Source organism: Amia ocellicauda, chromosome 2, assembly GCF_036373705.1.
Source record: "Amia ocellicauda isolate fAmiCal2 chromosome 2, fAmiCal2.hap1, whole genome shotgun sequence".
NCBI lineage: Eukaryota > Metazoa > Chordata > Actinopteri > Amiiformes > Amiidae > Amia > Amia ocellicauda.
Window position 1 is genome coordinate 8,993,878 of NC_089851.1, and position 23,256 is coordinate 9,017,133.

The window sequence follows — 23,256 nt, forward strand, 5'->3', positions numbered from 1 at the left end:
AACGGATTGATTTTTGCTCTCTTTAGTGTGCTTGATATGTATTATCCTTTGAAACAAAGTTAAAAGTCCCTTCTAGTAAGTAAAACGCTTAATGATTCAGGTTGATTCATGTCAAGTACTGTATGCCTGGAACTTTTAAAGCTCAATTTTTCAAATATTTTCAAAGTGAGCAGAAATTAAGCCTGGCTTTAGAGATAAAATGTGAAGTGTGGAACATGTGCATAATAAAAGCCACAGTGGCATTACGGCTTTAATGAAAAAGCAGTTTATTTACATTCAGAAATTACATTTAGAACTATTTTTGCCATCTATTAATTTGCAAAAGTGATACTTGAGCTCTACCTTTAGTTGAGTACAAGCTATTAAATCGACACAAATTTGTAGACTAAGGCAAAACTTGGTGTTATGCCAAAACCAGTGGATAAATTACCCTACACAATTTAATCTAAAATCATATTCATTTTCTGTGGTTCAAAAGGGAATTGTTTCCTGCTTTCTATTTACTGTATTATATGTAAGTAAATCATGTATGCATTTGCCAAGATCTTGGCAGTTAACAATGTCAGTCCAACCAGAACCAGATGGTATTTTAATTTAAATCACATATGAGAGTTACTTTTTTATGATTAGCTTTTTGTTTTTCTAAAATCTGCAGAATTTTTCATCATAGTCCCTGGAGTTCCCAGAGTAGCCCACACAGAAGTGACTATTTCCCCCCCCCCACCACTCACAATATACAGGAAGGAGCTTAGCATGATGGACTTCTTATGCTGAGAATTTATTAGACCCCCAGCAATGCAATTATGAGAAAGGTAAACAGCGAAATCGGCATTATCTTTCCAAAGCCGCAACAAAACAATGAATAACACCAGGCTTGTGGTGTGATTGTGTGTCTACTGCACAGTTCAGACAATATCAAATTAATGTAATTCAAAACTTTAAAACTTTAATTAAGGAGCTTATAAACTGTCATCTTTTGAAATGACAAAGGATGATTGTGAATCCATGTAACTTAACTCATATATAAAACTGCTCACTAAAACGATGTTATCTAATTGTACACCAGGCTTAACAAGCTGTCCATGAAGCTGATGTGTTTCTGCCTTTCCTGTTACGTTTGTCATTGTAATAACACACTTCAGCATTTGTGGTAATGCTAACACACAGCATAAGTTTCAAGGTAGTAGTCTTTGATTAAACATCATGTCTGTCTTCACTGGCCTAGACCTCCACTGGCCTGTGAACGGGCCGACCCGATTCCCCAGTCATCAAACTGTGTGCAAAATGTGTAAAAACACAGACTATGGAAAATCAGTTTTCTCTTACCGGTGTCTAGCCTTGTATAACAATGTTACTGCACTTGGCTTTGGAAATCTTTCATTCAGCCAAGTAAGAGAAAAAATAAACTCTATATAATGATGAAAAAAACTTTATTCATTCATTGCTTTTCTTGCTGGTGCGCAAAGCTTTACAGACATTTTAAACAAGAAAATGGTACCATCACAGAAAAGGAAATGCCCATCTGTCTTTGTTATTATCTGTCTGTCTTTTGAAGACATTAAGAGACTTTAATCTCCTGTAAGAGAGAAACTGCAGCTCATATCTTTATCTTGAAGCTCCAACATATTCCCAGAATCTTGTTTTGATGTTGTTTTTTGCCTGAGGGATATGCTTGTAGTCTCGTGCCCCTTTTGACAGTGAACGCCCACCTTTCGAGGTAAATTATCCTCGATGATAATTTACAGCTCCAAGCACTCAGTAAGCATCACCAGGGGAAACCAGAACCATCTGACATACAAATATTCAAACCCGATTACCCGATTGTTGTTGTTTAGCTGGCTAATGCCACTGACTTAAATACATGTACCTTTGGTCATTAACGCCCCGTCAGTCGTGTTTGTACGGTGAGTTTTCCATCACGATAATTGTTTATTTTATTAATGCTGTAGTGGAAAGGTTTATTTACAGTTCCTGCATTGTGTGCTATGTTGCTGACCTCTTGTGACCTTTCTGTTAAATCAGTGTTTCACTTCTGTCTGTTCTGACCTAGTAAAATCGAGTGTCATGAATAAATCATGGAGGGATCGCAAAGGTCACCCTGTTCTTTAGCTGCTGCTCACATATTTCATACATGTGTAGATGATAGAAGTGATGGACATATTTTAATCAGGGGTGAGGAACATAATTTAGTTGAGCTGCCACGTGGCTGCACCCCCAAATGTAGGATTTGTAACTGCGTATAACATGTCTTTTATTTAGCAAGTGCCATTTTTAAAATCCCAGATATGTAGCGTTTTTATTAACATTTTAAACAATATCAGTGTGCAAGTTTATTTCACTGATCACAGGCATTCAACGTCAGCAGTTTATTACTCATCTCCCGGGTTCACATTGTGTGGTCATTAGTTCAACCATTTCCAGATTGAAATAATGTTTTTTCACATGACTTATTTTCCAGTGCACTATGAATACAAGTTGTGAATTAACAAAGGCGCTTTGCCACTGTCCTAGTATATGATATTCTGGCATTATATACAATTATATCATAAAAAGTTTAACTGCAAGCAGAAATCCATTACCTTAGCAAATAAAAGAGGCTTTGAAATGCTTGATTATATTTCATTATGTAAATTGGGCAAATGGAAGTATAATTACTAAATAATGTACACTTGTTTCTCTGTGCTGAAGAAATTTAAGAATTGATTGGAAGAACACTTTTCACACCACGATGTGCTCCTCATCAAAGCAATTAAAGCGGCATTACAGAAATAGCCTCCACTCGCTTTTCATCCTCGCAGACTCTTATTTTACACCGCCCTTGCCAGACACCGCTGATATAAAAAGATCTGTTTGGATTAACGCATCCCCACAGCAAAGACCTGCATCTCATTGTTTTCTTCACCTGGACATGGAAGTGCAGGGGCTCTTGAGCTGCTTCCACATATTGACATTCAATTCTAGGATATAGATTACAGATGCTTTATTGAATTGTAGTATTGTATCATATTGTAGTGAGATGTTTCTAAATGATAAAAATAACTTTCAGTCATTGCCATAAAAGGTTATAGTATATTTTAACATATTTGCAAAGAAGGTGCAGGAAATATTAAGAAACCCCTCCCGAACTTGTTTATTTAATGAAATTGAAAGTTTGACCATATAGATAATGTTTTACCAAGAATGTAACAGCTGTATTTCAAAGGGTAACATGTGGCATCTGGGGAAGTGACAGTTCAGCTCAGGGACTCCAAGAAGCAATGATATGTTCCTGTAATGCCCAATAAAATAGTTTTATAAAGGACTAAGGCCCCGATTTCATCCAAACTTCATCCCAACCCACTGAAACTCAATACACTATGCTATGTTTCCATTCAGTATAAGGCAGAAGTTCATGCAAATGCTACAACACTGACAACTACTGGGCTTATAAATTGGTGAATGGGTCAAAGTTTTAGTTAAATCTTGAACTATGTCTCTTTTGACCTCTTGGGAAAAAATCCCAAAACATTAGGTATTCACATGAACTACAAATACTTCTCTGTAAGCGGATATGACTTGATAATTGCATTTCAGTTTTAAACCAGGGCACACTGATGTCCTCACTACTACACACATTTTAAACACGCTTTTCTATCATTGTCCCAAATCACAGTTGCAGAGAATGCCTCACATTGTTACGTCTCGTAAACTGGGGGAGATGTTTGTGTCTACAGATTCTTTCCCAGACAGACGTCTGTGTTTTCAAATTATTCTCCATTCCTTTCCCTGCCCCAAGACATTTATCGCCATAATGGATTCACTGAAGTATTTTGGGAGAAATTTGTTTATAGGTCTATAGACTACGGGGCAGATCTTTCACCTTTATATGTGTGTTTGTGTGTGTGAGAGAGAGAGTATGTGTGTGTGTGTGTGTGTGTGTGTGTGTGTGTGTGTGTGTGTGTGTTTGTATATTGATAGTCCAGATTAAGCATTTATTTTCTTCCACATATCCCATTTCCATTACTTGGTATAGGATATTTGTACTTCAAGTACTGTATTTTTTCTAATTTGTTATTGGCAGGTTAGGATTTGGATTTGTTTGGATTTGTTCTGGGTCCAAGTATTCCAACATTGGCAGGTTTACATTTTGCTTCTGGCACAAACTTCTGTCTCTTTATGATTGTCTTCCTGTAACAGATTGAAGAAAATATTATTATTATTAATCTCAGTTAACATAATCTAAATTAACCATTGATGAATAAAACGCTAGATGGTCATATAGTTTTGTAAGTCAGTTTATGTCATTCACACTTTCTCCGCTCTGTGCAACTCTTCCAAATCAATGGTTTCAGTTATGGAGACATTTTAAAGGAGTCTATTGCTGTTTTTAAAAGTTTAAAAATGTGACTTTAAAATCAAACTGTTTTTAAAAGTTTATAAATATGGCTTTAAAATGGAATCTGCAACTGTAATTCAGACGATGGCAAAACTGACAGTGAGCAACTAGAACCTGAAGGAAATATATAAGGCAGTGGGCCAATGGGGGGGAACATCTATGGAAAATGAAAACGACTATCAAATGTCTAACGTGCTCTGCAAATCGCAGGAAACCAAGAAGCTTTGAAACAGAAATAGTTGTGGGTTAAAGACATCTGACAGAGGGGAAATGTTTGACGAATTATGCTATTGAGTTATGTTAAAAGTTCACAAAGTGCTTGGAGCATGTGCGATTTTTACACTGATGTGCACAGACATTACTAAAGTGAAGCATGCCTCGAAAATGAGGTGAACTCAGAGACATCTTTGATTGAGCTGTGTGGCACAGTGTGGTATGAAGCTCAGGCTGCGGATTGTAGGGATCTCTTTACCATTTCACAGATAAAACTAAAATCTTTCTGTTTGACATGAAACTGAGACATATTTCTGTAAAACGATCAGCTTGAGCATTTGTTCTCGTGATTGCTCCTTGGCCTGAATTATTCTGGCAGGCTCCGAGCTCACACTGTGCTTGTGTGTGTGTACATGCGTGTGGGGGGGGGTTGCATTTTTGTAACTTCTTTTAATAGAAATTGAATCTAAGTTAATCCGAGTTTGTTCAAGAGTTTATTGATAATTTACTGCCATTTTATTAAACTTTTGTTGATTTGTTATTTGTCTGTCTATCTATGTTTGAATCTTGAACTACCCTAGCAAGGCAGGGTGATTAAAACTATGTTGTTCCTTCACAAACACATTGTGCACAAATTCATGGGTGTTTTATAATTGTGTAGTTATATAATTTGATATTTTTACATTGTAAATGAATGATTGTTTCCTGGTTGGCAGGTCTTTATTTCTATGTATCTGTGGCCTACAATATCAGGGCTTGTTTATTCTTCCCCTCAGGTGGACCTTGGTTTCCTCCGTTTTGTTTCTGCCATTGGAACACAAGGCGTCGTCTCCAAGGAAACCAAAAAGATGTACTACGTGAAAGCTTACAAAGTGGATGTGAGCTCCAATGGGGAAGATTGGATCACATTAAAAGAAGGCTCCAAGCAAAAGGTAGGGGTCAATCCTTTTCCGATATATTTTTGTAATGCTTTCATTGCTGGCCAACCAAAGGGATGGCCATCTGTACATTTACTGATAGAAATTGGGCTCTCCATCATTTCAGAATGTCTCTTTAATAAGAAAAGGTAAGGCAGACCTTCAAATGTTACAGGAGCAAAGAAATAAAGGTCTCCTTTTGAGTGCTGCTGAACTCCATAATGTCCTAGTCATAGCTCTATTATCTTAATTGATATGGTAAAACCAAAATAGTTTAAATAAATGCATGGTTGTTTGAATTTTACTTCAGGCTTGGTATTTTTATTTTTTATTTTATTCAGGCACTTAAGGGCTTTTCTAAAGAGTGAACCCACTTCATAAATGCTGATTTTGCTGTTCAGGTTCCCATCTTTAACTGGAGAGGTTTTTAATAGTTAGTGCTGAGTGGAATGATGCAGTGACATGTGGAGAGTGGATGATTTTACTTTGTCATACATGTGACAACTATTGCCCTGGGAACAAAATGACAAGACTTCTGCTTTTGATGTACTAATGGTCCGGTCTTTGAATGTTTTAGTGCAATATTTCATTGTGGATTAGATCTCTTGTAGTACATGCATTAAGATGTTTCAAAAACCTAATGGTGGTATGGCTCGGGCTGGAGCCTTTTAGATAGAAAGGTCAGCATGTTGATTCAAGGGTTGGGTGAGTCATGAGTAAAAAAAAAAAAATCATGATATATTGCTTTATATTGAGCGAGAGCCTGTCAGATTCCTCACTCAAAGGCAGAAAATAACTTGCTGTGTAACTGGCTTTAGTAACCCCTACAGGGGAAAAAATATAAAAGAAAATCCATTGGAACGTGCCTGTGTGATATATGGAATCCAATAGGTCAAACAAAGTGCAATTTTGCCAATTTCTGAGACTTAGCTGAAGTTTTCTTAAGAAATATAATATTGTTTTCTCTGTGTTTTTAAAACCTATATACTAAGGCACTAATCGTGGTAATAAACAAAGTCAAACAGGCAATGTGTTCATCAATGTTTGTCCTCATTGGTGGTTACATTTTAGCTTGGCATGAAACTGAGACATTTATTTCTAATCTCAAAGGCAAAACAGACCTTTAATCACAATAGATCTTTACATATCTATCTTTGGATTGGGACCGGTTCTCATCAGTTCACATGGACCATTCAGCACACACCAAGTCTATTGACAGTCAAAAGATTTGTATTTACTTTGCTGTAAGTGAAGTGAGAATTTGAATGCCCATTACGCTGGTGCTGTGATTAATATGTTGTGAAAGGGACCTATTATGTATCTGGAAGAACCTGTCTACCTAAAAGCCTGGATCCACCCCTTTATTATGCATATAAATATAGTCCATAATGAGACACTTCAAAGTGGTGAATTGAAAACGAGCAGAGATTTATTGACCCGAAATCTGCTACAGAAGCCCTGTTAAGTGATGATACCCTGTATAGACTACTCTTTGAAGGAGCGTGGCCTAAATAAGGAAATGTCTCTTCCTCTTTTCTTTCTGGGACACAGCTTGATGTGAGGCTTTGGTATCAGTGGTTTTCTTCCTTGTGAATTCTTTAAATAAACATAATAAATAATTAATGGCTTTTGTCTAAAATACAGACTTTCCAAGGGAACACAAACCCGACAGACGTCGCCATGACGCAGCTGCCCAAACCAACACTGACTAGGTTTCTCCGCATTAGGCCCGTGTTATGGCAGAACGGGATCGCCATGCGGTTCGAAGTGTACGGCTGTAAAATCTCAGGTTAGTTCAAATGTCATCATGATCCCAGTGGACACTGACTAACAATGTCTTCAATTTTACTGTTTTTGCAGAGGTTTGATTTTTGCTCTTGGTTTATCTGTTTGTTTAAAGTAATGAAATAGAAGCTTGTAATGCATTTCGTATTAGTATTCATAGTATTCGATAGTGTGTTAATATTCATCTTGAAACTGATGTTGTTTCAATCACAAAGAGTCGATATTGAGAAAGTATTGATTCCATAACCCCCAATATGGTTGTACTTTTATTAACAGTGTTTCTCTATTAGTGGGAGAGTTCTTCTGCTGAGAACAAACATTTACATTATATATAAAAGGCACAAAAAGCCTGTTACATATTTATGCCTACCTGGTGTTTGGAGAGTGTCCTGAGAGTGTCTAAGCCCTTTTTTTAGCAGTGTGCAGCTCCTATTCTGTTGTAGTCTTCTCTTTTCAAAATAAACTCGCACCTCAAGTGATTTCTGTAACGTGTGTTTGTGATGCTGTGACACAGTGCAGTGAAATATGAATAGACATGACGAGCAGATTGCTCATTGAAAGGTAACTTGATCTGGCCTGTTGTGACTGTCCTCTCAGAGAAGGAGTGTTCACAAGCTGCAGCCTGTGGTTTAAACCTGTGGTGATTCGGCAGCAATTTCCTTATGATGCCAAGCCAGCTGTGGTGAACTCATATTTAGTCAAGTGAAAGTGTAAAGACCAGAGCACTTGCTGGAGGAGGAAATTGTCAGGATTTTTTTGTTGCTATTTTAATGGTTGCTCAAAAACATGTGAATCTTTGCACAGCTGAAGTTACAAAAATAAATACACTTAATGTGGTAGAAGAAATCGTACATAAAACAGACACATTTATAATTAACATCACACATTAATCGGCAAAAAACAGATGGTCGTTTTGGTCCCATCAAGATTCCACATTTAATACATTAATTACTTTTAAAAGATAATAATCTTCATGGTAATAAAACATCCATCAACTCCTTTGACTTCGCTGGTATCATACTTCTCCCCACCTCTCTGATTCTTACAATATTTCTAAATGTAGAATAATTAAATCATCATGTCTCTTGGTGGTGGTGCTGCTGCACTGTGTCAGCTGCGCCCTGACTTGTCAAGTTCACAGCTGGGCTTCATTAGCAACCTTACTATGTGTTAAAAAAAAAAAAAAAAAAAACTGATTTCTTATCCTTCGAAAGAAAATGAGCAATGTCATGTTCCCCTGCATTTTTGACTCACAAAGGACTTTAACTGTAATTATACACATCTTTCTGTGAGATTAAACTTATATATTAAAATATAAATCCTATGCACCAATTAATATGTCTCGTTTTTGCCCTGATATGCCGAGCTGTGCTTTTTGTGTTTGTTTTTTTAAGTCTTGTTATCAAACTGTTTACTGTTGTCTGTTTCCAGACAAACAGGAAATATTACACATTTCTCATGAAATTCAAAATAGCTTTAAAAATACAGTTTACGTTAGCAGTAGTATGGGATCTTTTTAAAAGTAAAAAAATATGCTCCTAAATTTATCCTTGGAAACTGACCAATATTAAATAGCTTTGCTTTTACTAACCAACATAAACATAGCCTCTATTGGAATACATTCTATGGTATTTGTATGTGTAGGCCAAATACTTTTTAATTTTTGTTTTGTTTATTTGTTTGTTTTCTACAGCAGATTAAACTTGACTTTACGTCTGGAATATTGTGTTTATTAATCTTAACGTCCTTGTACTTAAAAACTGTACTATGTTCCATAAATAAACCATAAATAAACAAAACAAGATGTGGGGCACCTTCACACTGGTTTGTTTTAAGAAAATGAAGAGAATGGTTGGGAGACAAAGGGGATGCTGCCAGAGATGAAAGGAAAATGTACTTCAAATCAAAGAAAATGAAAAGCTTAATTAGAAGCCTAGAGACAAACACCCTAGGCGGAAATTAGTATGCAAGAGGTCAGAAGACATTAATGTAGGCATCAAAGAGGAAAGATATCATTTGCTTGTCTTATTTTCTGTCAGAATAGGAGGAAAGCAAGAGTGTCATTGCAGGGGAAGAATAAGGCAGATAAAACAGAGCACAAAAGTACTGCCAAGGAGATAGACCTAATATATAACAAGATGAACTAGCTCATTACAATGCCTTGTATTAAGCTAATTATACTCACGCCATACATGGTTGTTTTAGAGAAAACGATAGACTGACCTTTTTCTTTTTTTTGGATGGAAAAGCAATACCAAGGTATTTCAGCAGCTATATGAGCAGGACTACCATCATACAAAGAAGTGGAGGATAGTCAATATATTACAAAATTAGGATGAGGAAGAAATATGCAAGAACCCAGACTGTACGTGAGAAATTTCACACACAAACACAAAATAAAACTCAATGCAGTTCAGTCCTCAACCCTGTCTGGGTAGTTTTCCTGACTTCCTTCCAGCTCCGCGCTTTTAGACTTACAACATCTCCCATCCAGGAAAGTTCAGCTGTCTTTAAATCTCTGTCATGATGTGTCTGCTTTACTCGTAAGAGAAAGAGGTCTAGTCTGAAATTTGAAAGATATAAACATAACTGAACTCCCCATCTTACACTCTACTACCACTTACAGAATACCCTTGCTCTGGGTTTCTGGGAATGGTGTCGGGCCTTATCACCGACGGCCAGATCACAGCCTCCACCTACCTCGACCGGAGCTGGGTGCCGGAGAACGCCCGTCTGATGACCAGTCGCTCGGCCTGGGCCCTACTGGCGCAGGGGCAACCCTACACCAACAAGTGGCTGCAGGTGGACCTGGGAGAGGAGAAGCTCATACGTGGCCTCATCATCCAAGGAGGCAAACACCGGGACAACAAGGTCTTCATGAGGAAGTTCAAGATCAGCTACAGCAACAACGGCTCGGACTGGAAGTTCATCATGGACACCAGTGGAAACAAGGCGAAGGTGGGTGGAAAACGCTCCACACAGCAAACGCACGGCGAACGCACAGCGAACGCACAGCGAACGCACAGCTCCATAGCTCTTCATGTCCTGCAGTGTTTGCTAAGCAAGACAGACAACAGTGTTTGAGTTTTCTGTTCCATGGGGTCGATGAAAATAAATCCACATTAGGCAACACTTCATTTTGAGTTTCGTAAATAGTTGTTTAACAGGTAACACAATCAGTTGTCAATGTATATTATTTATTTTATAAGTCAATAGAAATTCTACAAGGGTGCTCTTTTTTTTCCCCTCACACTAATAACGGCCTCATTTCACTTTCTTATTAATTACTGGATGCTGAATTTGAATGTTATGGACCGGACCAAATCAAAATTTGACTCCAGCACTAATGGCAAATAATTTCAATGCTCAAGGCTTTGTACAAAGAATTCTTCTTTCTACTTAATGCATATCCGCCATCAAGTGCTGTTTTTTGAATTTGCTGTTGGCATGTGCGTCAAAGGTTTGATGTGCCCAGGGGCAAAGTTAATTAAATATCAGTAAAACTTGTATTTATAATATTCAAAATATAGAATAATTTAATATGGGGCAATTGTAATTTACTTTGGACTTAACATTCTTACTGTGTAGGCTTAAGCACACAGTTTGCTCTCACGGCGGCACCTACAAAAAGGAAAGTCACCATTAAAAAGAGATTACTTGTTATTCTAAATCATTCTTACCGAGTGATTTTCACTAGAAGTTCAAACACCGTCGAATCACTGATTACACGTTTCAGCACATTTGTCTTCGTCAGAGCAGAATGACAATGTTAAGGAAAAAAGAAATACGCAAAAGTAATTTACATCACCCAGGCAAATAACTGATGTGTGCAGGTCCTATGAGTGGAGACTCTATCATTTGAACACCTTCTTCGTATTTCACAAGAAGTCCTGGTAAACAACATTCAAAAGCTGGTGTCAGTCGTGTAAAAGGCTTTGAATGCCTTACAGTAAATATTGCTTTGTGTATATAGCATTGGAAAATAGACCATTATTTATTATAAAGTGAAAGAAGTTTTGCTTTTATTCTTGATCTTAGTGTGAAAGATCCTGATATAGTTTCCTGTAAACATAGGTTACTTAAGTGATGAGATACTCTCAATACACAAAAAGTAAGAGTTCCTTTTTGCAATAATCCTTCTGACTTGGGTTAACTTGACTAGTGTCTCCCTTTGCAGTTCATGTGCCACTTTTCAGTATCCTCTTCTTGAAGGCCAGCTAGGAAACCCATAAAGTCAGTTGTCACTCTTTCAACTTTCAAGAGCTGAGAGAGAAACATGTGACATCGATATTGACTTCAGATGTGTCTGTCATCATTGGTATGCTTTGTGTGTTCTGCACACTTCCCAAGATATACAGCTGCACTCTGTGCCCAATTACAAGAGCCCAGGCAGGAAAATAAATCCATTCCATATGTCCTGATATTTGATTTATGAAGAAAAGAAATCTAGATATCCACTGTCCCACTTCCTGTGTCTTTTTATAAGAACCTTAAAGCAATCTTCAAAGTGAGACAAAACATATTGCTGTGCTTCTAGCAATTAATCCACATCAGTCAAATACTGTGTTCTGGGGGGAAATGCTGGGGAAGTTTCTTTGGTAAAGTATTTTCCAAAGTACTTTAATTTCCTCATATTTCACTTGCCTGGTTTCTCGCTTGTTTTTATGATGCTATATATATGCAATGATATATAACGATTATATATCTCAGACTATGATGTTCATTTTTCTTTTTTAAGAAAATAAACATTTAAGCTCCATATGTTTTTCATTTGAGGAGAAGATGGTGTCATTGAAATGATTGTTAAACATATTTTGTTATCCCTCTAGAATAATTCTGTGTGTAGACACCAATCTACCCTTGTACATTTTCTCACCAATGGACCATTGTTTTTTTATCTTGGCTTGTAGAGTTTTGAAGGCAATATGAACTATGACACCCCCGAGCTCCGGACATTCGAGCCCCTTCTCACGCGGATGATTCGGGTCTACCCTGAGCGTGCAGCGGCCGCTGGCCTGGGGCTGAGACTGGAGCTGCTGGGCTGTGAGATTGAACGTGAGTGTGAAAGCCTGACTGGGACCGGGGACTTCCTGCTCCTCTCTATATACAGCTGGTTGTATAGCATTGTAAAGACAATGAATGCTATTGTTTAGTTCACCTAAAGCTGTTGACCACTTAAACTGGCACCTGTCTCAAGAGCATGTTTCAGTCTATTGATCGCATGTTGATTTCCAGTGTTTTCCAATTCCACCCATTTTATTTCCCTGGAGGATGATTGGTCAGTTCTGGGCCCCCGGTGAACATATTGAAGTTCAACAGATAAACTACTGTTATAAATAGATGTGATTCAGTTGAATTCTATGGGGATTACTTCAAACTGAGAAATGGACTTCTGCCTGTCAGCTATCAGCGTTTCCCGCAGGTTTGCAGGCAGCAGATAAGAAGTGAAGATGTTAGGTTTTGAACCATGACTGGGCAGTCAAAGTGCATTCACCAGCAATCTCCAAAGGCTCGTAAACCTAAGTATGCATAGATATAGCAAAAAAACATCAACATCCAGATCTTCACCGTGGAGTGTGCTGAAGTCGTTTCCCCAGAACATTACACAATGCCTTCTTCACAGGGAGTGTACACAGAAATAAAACATCACAGAAATACAGAAATAACATCTGGTGTGCAGTGCACTCTTTTAGTATAATTTAAAATGCCACTTCATCTACATTACCCTTCGTTTTGGAGGATTAAATAAAAACGAATTAATTCTATTTTTATCTACACCAAAACGCTTTGTGCCACTTTTAATTATACAAAGGAGACCTTCTCACAAATGAAACAGACAACACTGCAGGCCTTTGAGGCAGAAAGAAAGGCAGTAGGCCACACCCAACTGAAAGTGTATCAGTTTTGCTGCCGGACTTGGGATCTGAATCAGATAAAGCAAGATCAGACAGCAGCACTATTCAAGCAAGACTGCGGCGTGGAAATCAAGCACATAAATGTGGCAATCATGTGCCTCTCCTCGATATCTTCCCCAGGACATTGCTGCTGCTCTTGCCAACAGCACATAGAAACGAAGGCTGCGTTGAACTTGAAGTAGCACCTCACAGATGTTTGAAAATCTATGTTGCCGTAAAAGCAATATGTCAGGATGTCTGTTGCACAACATTTTGTTTTTCTTTAGATTCTTAATAATGTTCATCATACCCTTGAATATTAAAAAAGTGTAATGTATGAGACATAAACAGATGATTCCTTGTAAGTGGATTTACATATTGGATTTCTAAAAGGTTTTCAGCTTTACCCATGTAAGCTGATGAATCCCTGGGGTTTCTAGCTTAATGATAATGCTTATTTGTACTGTTAAAGCTACCATAGTGAATTTACCAGGCAACCCATGATAGCAGACATAGATTATTAGGCTCCAGCAAACAGCTAAATCCATATGTCTCCAATGAACCTATTGCCTAATGGTTGGATATGACCTCTGCCCCGTTTGATACAGCTGATGCTAGTTTATCTAACTTGTGTTTCCAGCAGAGAGTTACTTCTAGAGTTTCATCCTGCTTAACGTTACCCAACAGAAGCCTGCGCAGTTGTAGAGCAACGTATTCAAATCTTAAAGTAAATAAACTAGCAGACCAAGGCATTTCTCAGAAACTAACAGGCGACACTGCCAGGTCACTAACTAGGGACTTCACTCCACATCCAAAAATTACAGTAAGGTATAATAAAAGCATGGTTTGGCATACAGATTATAGGTATAATACAAGGGCTGGTTAAGAGGGATGGATCACAGTCTATTTCTAAGAATTGTACACGTCCTAACACTCGATCTGTGTTGTGGAAGTTGACAATCTGTTTCGTTCCTCCACATAAAAGCAAGAAATCTATTATTATCTACTACCAGCGTTTCCATGCACAGGAATGCTATTATTCTGCAGCACCTCACAGTGCGTGTGTGAAAGTGTGTTCTGACTCTGCGGTTTCCTCCTCACAGCACCCACGTCTGCTCCCACCACCCCCCCCACCACGGCGAGTCTCCCCGAGGACTGCGATGATGAAACAGCGAGCTGTCACAGCGGCACAGGTGATGACTACGAAGAGACAGGTGCTACCACCACCCTCATTGCACTGCCTGCTTCAGCCCCATGTCCTGTCCTGTCACCCCCCTCCATCATCTGGCACTCCATTTAGGAGTATGGCTGCATCCTTGATGTGGTCACCATCTGAAATTATTTATAGTCGAACTTGCCGCTCTTCACTATACATTTGCATGTTCCCTTCCCTATCAGTACACCTGGAAGGATAGTTATATATTCTGCACTTTTCAGTCATTTGGTCTCCAGTTGTTTAATCTGTAATTATATGTATTTTAGTTGATTGCTTGGGCTGTTATTATTTTAAAAGGAAGCGACAAACCAAGAAGATAATGCAAAGAATAAGACTGTCCTTTTAAGAGGACGGTTAGTACATTTTTGAGGCAGTGTTTTTAGTTTGTGAGAAGAGTTAAAGGGCATATTCCACAGAACTGACTTCATGGAGGTTTAGAAACAGCAAATCTGACTGTATTCTTCAACACTTGACAGGTGGAGGTGTTGTGCTGACAGAGGAACCCACAGATATGGATCTTGAAATTTTCCCAGGTAAGGAAGCTATTAAAAGACACTTCGTCAAGATTGCGGGAAAGTTGTGTATTTGGGCTACAGAGCTATGTCATTGCGGCATATTCAGTAGATAGTCAACAACCTTCACTGAATCTTAATTGACTGAAAACTCCGGCAGATGCAGGAATCAATGCTCCGTCCTTGACTAATTGGTGAAGACAGCATCCTATGTGCCTCAGAGTATAATGCTTCATGGGAGAATATATGTAGGATTGAATGCTAAAGTTGCACATGTTACTAAAGTTCAGAGGTATTTATCACATGATGCCAGATTGTATTGAACATTTAAAACAATTTTCCCAACAAAGAAGCCAATAAAGTGCCATGCAACATGAAAATGTTTTTTTAATCACTGTGAAATGTTCTTGTAGTTTATTTAGCCTACACAATAAATGTCAGTGTTATAGCTTTCAGGCATACTTGGCAACTCCAAGAAAGGGACAAAAAAATACCTTTGTAATTGGCATACCTGGGAACTTTCTGATTCTACTGACCCTGAGTTTCTTCATTGCACTAATTACCCAGTTTATTTTTCCCTCTGGTACCCTCCTTTCATCCGCTCTCTCTCTCTCTGGCTTCAACCTTTTTCCTCACAAACTCCAACACCAGCCCCCAGTCCACCCCTGGGATGAATTAACCAGTATTATTATTGTTATTGCAAATGCAAAAAAAAAAACATAATGTCAAACAGTATTATATATTGTTCTCTCACAAAGAGAATACAAATGTATGCCCAATTCACAATACATTACTATAGACTTGAATCGATGAGGGGAATTTAGACCAAAAAATGAAATACAAAATAAATCAAATAAAAAGATACAACGATGTACAATGATGCAGTTTGAAAAAGAGTTAAATGAGGGTATATTTGCTGTTTTAATTAAAGTGTGACTATATTTTTTTTGTTAAAGACCCATTCCATTTTTTTATCCTGCAAAAGTGCCTTGTTACAGAACAGACGTTACTGCATGGTTAAAACACAGGACACTACCTCGTGTGTAGTTTGATGTCCTATTATTTTTATCCAATTTAATAGCAAATCAAGCTGTTAAGCCATTTCACATTTTTCCCTAAGCTTGCCATTGCAGCCTCCTAGGTGTCTGGGGGGAATAAGCTCCGCGCAATGCAAGCCCATTACATTAACCATTTTCTGCTTTAAAGTTTACAGCTCGGCTCATTAAAAATGACCTCTTTTTATGCTGTTCAGGATATACCAACTTTTGAGGCTGTTATTAGTGTTCCTTCAGTTCCTGCAGTGTTACCGATAACAGGGTCTCTTGTAATAAACCTCATTTAATTACCCATCTCTAGTCGGGGCTTTATTTGTTTAAAGGGGTGAATTCATTAGTGTGTTTTAGGCTTTCTTCTGTGAGGAATTCAGTCTTTAATCCTCCCCGCCCCTTTTTTATGATTTGTTCCTCTGCCTTTTTGTTTACTGTTCCCATGAAACCTCTCTGCTGTTTTAATTTACATCTCTGGGAGCAGAAGCTCTCTGCTGCCATCTTGTGCATATAAATTAACAACAAAGGTACTGCTTTTGATTTACAGCCTATGCCTGATAAAGCTAAGGACTGGGGTTTATAGCATAGCACTGCTCCTACACACAGCATTACAAAGATAATGTTACACTTGAAATGACACACTCAAAATGTTAACTCCAAGCCTACTGTTTGCAGATTTCCTGTGGTTTAGCTGTGACTTTGGCTGGGCTGACGAACCCTCGTTCTGTGCTTGGACTTCGGAGAAGGATACCAATGCCAGGTGGAAAATACAATCCGCAGGAACTCCAACTCTTAATACTGAACCAAACCAGGATCACACAGGTGAGGAATCGAGAGAGAGAGAGAGAGAGAGAGAGAGAGAGAGGGGGGCAGGCAGGCAGGCAGGCTGTGGTCATCATATATAATTTAGCCAAGGGTTGGAAATACATGGTGAAGGACATCCCAGTGAGGAGGCTGCTCAATTTATATCCTTCAGAAAAACCCAATCTGCTCGTCATATTATTCCCACAGTTATTCATAGCATATTACTCTCTATAGCCCAGCACTTCGGAGGCATACATTACACTAATTTTACAAACCTCAATAGCTCAAGCTGGGATATTAAATTAAATCAAATCAAGAGGCTGAAGAGCAATTTGACAGATTCTTCTGAGGGTAATAACTGCTTTAATTATTTTCCCCTTCAAAGCAGAATTTTTCCATATCTCCCAGCCCTCGTGGAAAGTGAAATACATTTAAAAGAATAAGTTTCGCAAAGCTGCACTGGTAAATCTCCTATGTGTCAAAACTGACCAAGTTGAACTTAACCCAAAGGAGTGGCCCACCATCACCGTGTACCTGAATTTAGCTGCTTCCTCTGTTGCCTGATATCCTGCACCAGCTTCACACAGTCCGCGTTGTTCTTCTTCTCAGGAGAAGGAGGTAACTTCATCTACCTGCTGGACGACAGTGCTTCTGAGAACGAGGTGACCCGGCTGCTGAGCCCGGTGGTAACGTCCCAGGACTCGGACCTCTGCATGTCCTTCTGGTACCACATGTTCGGCTCTCACATTGGCATCCTGCGCATCAGGCAGAGGAAGGAGACGGCAGAGGGCCAGGCTGACGTTCTCCTGTGGACAGTCAGTGGGCATCAGGGGAATCGCTGGAGAGAGGGACGCGTCATCATCCCACACTCTGACAAAGCCTATCGGGTACGGCACTGCGGTCATCTTTACAATGTGTAGGAGCAGAAAGCAAATTAGAGGAATAGAAAGAAAGGTGGAGTTTTGTACTTTGTGAACATGATATAACCCCTCTGTAAGATCAGTACAGTGTATAAAACTCCTGCACGTGGAGACCTGCTCTTTTGGCGTAGCGGTTTTATCACTCTACTGTGGTGCAGCTGTGTGGTGTGGGTCATTCATTTATAATACTGCTGTGCAGATTAGCTTCCAGTAACTGTAACACATCATTGATGTGTTAGCATAATGTTTTCCTTTTAATAAAAGCACACCAATTTATATGATTGAATAAAATAACTACATTTTCCTACCGTGATATTTTGAAAGTGCCTCTAATGAAATGACTCTGCCTTTCCAACAGGTGGTAATTGAAGGTGTTGTAGAGAAGAAAAGATCGGGACACATTGCAGTGGATGATGTAAAGATACTGGATGACCTAGACATGGCAGACTGCAAGGGTAAGTAGCACGTAGGCCTGTTTCCTGTTCACAGAGAAATAAAGACCCGGTGTGAGATCAAAACTAAATATTGAAAACTCATAAGCATTAGAGAGGATCCCAGCAGAAATATCTAAACTACTGGCTGGAGAACAGGAATAATAATATAGACCTGTTATTGTTATAAGTTTAAATAGGTCATCTGCTGTGGGAACGGCAGTTTTCTTGTTTTTCTGACTAAAGGCCCAGACCAAATCAAAGTGTAGACCCAGCCCATCAATCACAATCCATTTAACTTGATCCCTCTGTGACACTGTCTATTTTTTGTTTAGACCCTGCTATTCCAACGGAGCCTACGGAAACAGAAATTAACTTCCCTGATTACAGTATGTATTTTGTCTGTAATGTTGTTGTTTTGTAAATATGACTGAACACTCCTGCCTTTTAAGAATAATATATATAAAATAGCTTAAAATGTCATAATTTTGCCGCTCAACCTTTAACACCGTTCTACTCAACACAGAACTCACAGAGTGTAATCCATACAAAACGATACACTGTATGGGTTGGGAAATGGGATATCTGGAGTGTTATAATCAATAGATGCCACGCAGGAGTGCAGTGTAGGATTATCTTTCTGAGCTTGCAGCTGTGGTAGGAGTACTCTGACTCATATTTGAGAATCATCGAAATCAAACTAAATTGTTTTGGTTAAGAAAGTAATGCTCAGTGTTTGTTAGGTTGTATATATAATCAGGTTTTTTTCATTTTCAGAAGAAAGCGATACTGTGTATCCTGTATATCCAGACCATGAGGAAAATGAAGAGAATACTGGGAATATGCTGAAAACCTTGGACCCTATTCTTATTACCATCATTGCCATGAGTGCCCTTGGGGTCTTTCTGGGAGCCATCTGCGGTGTCGTCCTGTACTGTGCCTGTTCCCACAGCGGACTCTCAGAGCGGAACTTATCTGCTCTGGAGAACTACAATTTTGAACTCGTAGATGGAGTCAAACTAAAGAAAGACAAACTCAACTCACAGAATTCCTATTCAGAAGCATGAGCGCCGGGGCGGAGCCTGAGCGAGACCTGTGATTTTAACGAGGCAATCGGTGGCGGCCAATTGTCCCTGGCGGCGACAGCGGATTGGGGAATTGGGTAGGACTGTGACTGAGCCATGCTTTTCTCAGGAGCTACAGTGAAAGAAACCTACAAAACAGGGGGGCACTGTGTACAAAGTTAAAAATATGTACAGTCAGATATTATTTTTTATTTCTCATTTTAATAATCGGATGCTGGTGTTGAGACCAATTAAGATAATGTTTAAAGTATTTATCGTTTTCTGGAAGGAGATCATTTATTTTTCATTTTACGGCTGTTCGTTTGGTTTTGAGAAGTGTAAAAACCCAAAATGAACCATACTGACAAATATGTAGTATTGCCTCCCGAGGGACATACAGTGTGTGTCCCAGGGGTACTGTGCTTGCCCAGACCTTGGCCCATGTATGGTTCCTGCAGTGCCTTTATTACATCTTTGTTGGTTTTTTTTGTTGATTTTGGAGTTTTACATCCCTTTAATTATGAACACACGCAAGAAGACATTGGCTGGTCGAGTCAGCAAAACAAGATCATGTCCTCTTTGGTTTTGACCCACGTATTGTATATAAGTTTAATATATTTTAAAGCCCTTTTTAAAAGCTGCAGTATCCCTTTTCATTGTGTGTGTGATGTAAATACTGTTTAATGAGAGTTTAATGAAAGGTGAAGAGATTGTGTGATAAGTGAAGCTGGTGTTGTCACAAAGGAAATACAACTTTGGCGTACAAAATAAAAGAATGTTAATGTTCAGACTTTTCAATATTGGGCCTCCACAACGTGACATTTTTCCAGGAGTATTTTTGTTCAAAGAAAGATTGAAGAGAATAAAAAGCTTTCTAAGTAGCCAAACCACGTATTTTTGGGGATGTATCTATAAATAGGTGCCCCAATGTGAAATCGGTTAACTTCAGTTATCTCTAAGACCGTCTAATTTTACTCTATTTTTGTCAATAATTATTGACAAAACTTTCCTGTTAAAAACAAATCTTTGAGCTTTATGCATCCACACCAAACCACATGTGGTTCGGATTAGTTTTATTATACCACTGTATTGAATGAGGTTATGTTGCTAGGAAACGTCTTTGATATGTGCCTATTCATCACAACACAAAAAGGAAAAAGAAAGAAAGAAAAGGAAAGGAAAAAAGTTATTTTGGTGTCTGTACATCCATATGTTTGTATTTTTGTAGCACAAATGAATAACTTCTGAATCCATAGCTGCAGTGAAAACTGTCTGGGCCGCCCTCCTTTCTTGTCACAATACTTAAGATAAATTGTGCCTCCCACAATTTCAGTGCTGCAGTCAGTCTCATTACCCTCCTCTGCCAGGATTTTATTTTGCTCTACAAACATAATAAGTTAGGAAAATATCTGCCACCATACCAAAAAAAAAACATCGGTCTGCTTCACTTGTCTAGCTGTCTGACAGTTAACTGGCTTCTCTTTTTCTTCTTGTGATGTTCGGTTTGAAACTTTCTGTGTTTACTGTTCAGGTCGGTTTGGAAGCAGATTGTAACAGATTGATGTGTGTTACAGACGTGTAGAAGACGAGGGAGTGAGATTCAAAGGCAAGCAGGGTGCTCTACTGTGGCCTCTTCTAATGAGTTGGTGCCTAGGGTTATTTTTTCTGTTGAAAATGTTGTGTGGGTTCTGTTGAAACCTTCCCTTCATATCACACAAAAGATTAGCTGTGAGTAAGCAGAACGGCAGTGCTGTGTTTCTCGGTGACTGGTGCAAATGGCACATGCAGTTTTTTATTGCATTGGTAAGTTGTCCTTTGATAGTTCTGTATCTTTACCAAAGGTCAGTACCTTACATTGCTGAGGTCATAGCAGAAGGTGTAGCAGAAGGGACTTAATGCCAGCCCCGCGCATTACACAGATTACAGCTGTAAATTCCTAACGTTTCAACGGAAGTGCCCCCTGACCCGAAACATAGTGTGAGGCATGTATACAGGTGTTAGAAACATACACGAGGACACATTTTGTGCAGGCTTCATTCCATTACTGTTGACTACTGTGAGAGAATAAATTAATATTAAATATGAATTCATTGCCTGCTCCTGAAAGATATATACTTTATATCACACTTAGTGATTTTAGAGTATGGCTGACAATGACATTCTAAAATTCAACAAGGCAAGAAGGCGTAGTTTGTGACGAGTTTGTTTGAGGGTCTTTAAATGTAAGATCAACACTTTATGAAGTGAATGTTTTTTTTCCATAGAGCAAATGGTTTTCCCCCTTAAGGACACATAATACAAAACAATACATTATCTCAGCCAGGCTAAAGGAGGAAATGTTTGGTCGATCCCTGTGTTATTCTGGCATTTGAAAACCTTTAGCCGGTTTAATTTTTTTTTAAACAATGTTCCAATGATTAACAAATTCTACAAATAATTAGACAGACCTGAAATATCATTAGTCTGGTAACCAGAGAAAAAGGATACTGTAGCTTCAAATAAAAAGAAACAATGTTGCACTGATAAATATATTTAAAAAATGTATGTGTTTATAATATTGATTTGTAAAAAAAAAAAAAAAAAAAAAAACAGTGTTACAAATTTTTCTTTTTATATGGTTTCAGATTATGTGATATAATGCTGAAATATAAAACAAATACATTGTTTTCATTATTGAAAAATTATACAAATTTACTATAGTAATGTTTCCATTTTACTGGTATATTATTGCTTCGTTTTGTACTGTCATAAACCTTTTGTGCAGATTTTTCTACAAAAAAAAAAACCCAAAAAAAAAATCTTTTATTTTCAATACTGCTTCTGTATTTGCTGTTAGAGAAAATAAACAGCAAGGCCTTAACTTTAAATAATGTTTGTACACTCTGGATAGCCTCAAGAACTCACCTGTGTATCTGTTCTTATCCTTTACTCTATGACTACTACATTCCAAAGATTCAGCTGTAATAAATGTTTCGTTAAGATGTTGCGTTTTTTTTAGGTATTATTTGATTTGATTTGAATTGCTGTCTTCACTGTTGAAAAAACATTAACTTGAAGGGGAAATATTGCCGTTTTGGTAAGGCGATCCTCATTAAGCCAGCAGCTATGGTTTGGACTATGGAAGCTATGACATACCAGCGATATAGCTGGTTCTGTTTTCTACGTGGAATGGACCGTTCAAGAGGACAACACACATTTGGGGACTTGACCGGGACAAGGAGCTTTATCAGTCTTTGTCATCATCTTTCCATGGACTACCTGCCGTTTTCCCCTGAAAAATATACATGACATGAATACACAACGTGGTGCTCCTGAATACGGAGCTAAGAAACAAACTCTCGCAGTCCTGATCAGACTTGTTCTTCAGATCACCTGAAAATGGACTCCGGGTGCGACTGTGCTAGGTCGCGGTGAACAACTCAGTCTTGACTGAAACAATGAAATAATTCAGCAAACAAAGGAACAGTACCATCTGGATGAAAAAAAAAATACAATGATGAAAACACAGAAATGATTTACATTATCTGGTGGATTAGCATAGACCTGATGACTAGACATTATCCTGGTGAAATGCTTCAGACGTTAAATAATAAATGGACTAACAGGTGTTTTCTTCTGCAATAATAAATATTTGTTCAGTAGCTGTTGTTTCTTTTCGATTATAATTCTCAGCACAGAAAAGCACAGTGAACTGAGCAGTCACCAGTTTTTCAAGGGTGTGAGTGTGCAGTTTGCTGGATGGGCAGCGTGTGAAGAGACAAAACTGTGCATCCTTAGAAATGGGCGTGATTTTAGTAATGTTTGTCAGTTTCCCTGGGCCATGGCTGTCATTGTGAGTTTGTTTGTTTGTCTGTTCCTTGTTTGTGTATTTGTGCATGGTTGTCTGTGTATGTTTGTCTGTTTTGGGATAACCCCAAAATATTTAAATCGATTATAAATGGCTTACCTGGCACTGAGAATCAACAAACCACAGTTCATTAATGTATGTAGTTTCAGATTAATAATAATAATTAATGAATTAATCCATTCGTTAATTCATCAATAAAGGGGCGATTCACTGCACACTGAAGCAGGGGTTG

General features: G+C 38.3%; 1 protein-coding gene across 4 annotated transcripts in view; it reads left to right on the forward strand.

The window, feature by feature from the left end:
* The window catches only part of nrp1a (neuropilin 1a), a 57,364-nt gene extending 34,546 nt beyond the window's left edge, over positions 1-22,818 (forward strand). For 2 of the 4 annotated variants that reach the window (XM_066717636.1, XM_066717645.1), the window contains exons 8-18: positions 5,365-5,520; positions 7,150-7,294; positions 9,917-10,248; positions 12,201-12,345; positions 14,288-14,398; positions 14,877-14,933; positions 16,634-16,780; positions 17,372-17,649; positions 18,041-18,137; positions 18,449-18,502; positions 18,891-22,818. In XM_066717636.1, coding sequence (XP_066573733.1) covers positions 5,365-5,520; positions 7,150-7,294; positions 9,917-10,248; positions 12,201-12,345; positions 14,288-14,398; positions 14,877-14,933; positions 16,634-16,780; positions 17,372-17,649; positions 18,041-18,137; positions 18,449-18,502; positions 18,891-19,180 — 1,812 coding nt within the window. In that variant the 3' untranslated portion in view covers positions 19,181-22,818. The remainder of the gene's footprint in view (positions 1-5,364; positions 5,521-7,149; positions 7,295-9,916; positions 10,249-12,200; positions 12,346-14,287; positions 14,399-14,876; positions 14,934-16,633; positions 16,781-17,371; positions 17,650-18,040; positions 18,138-18,448; positions 18,503-18,890) is intronic. The other 2 variants (XM_066717655.1, XM_066717663.1) reach the window with 2 other exon arrangements.
* The last annotated feature ends 438 nt before the right edge of the window (positions 22,819-23,256 follow it).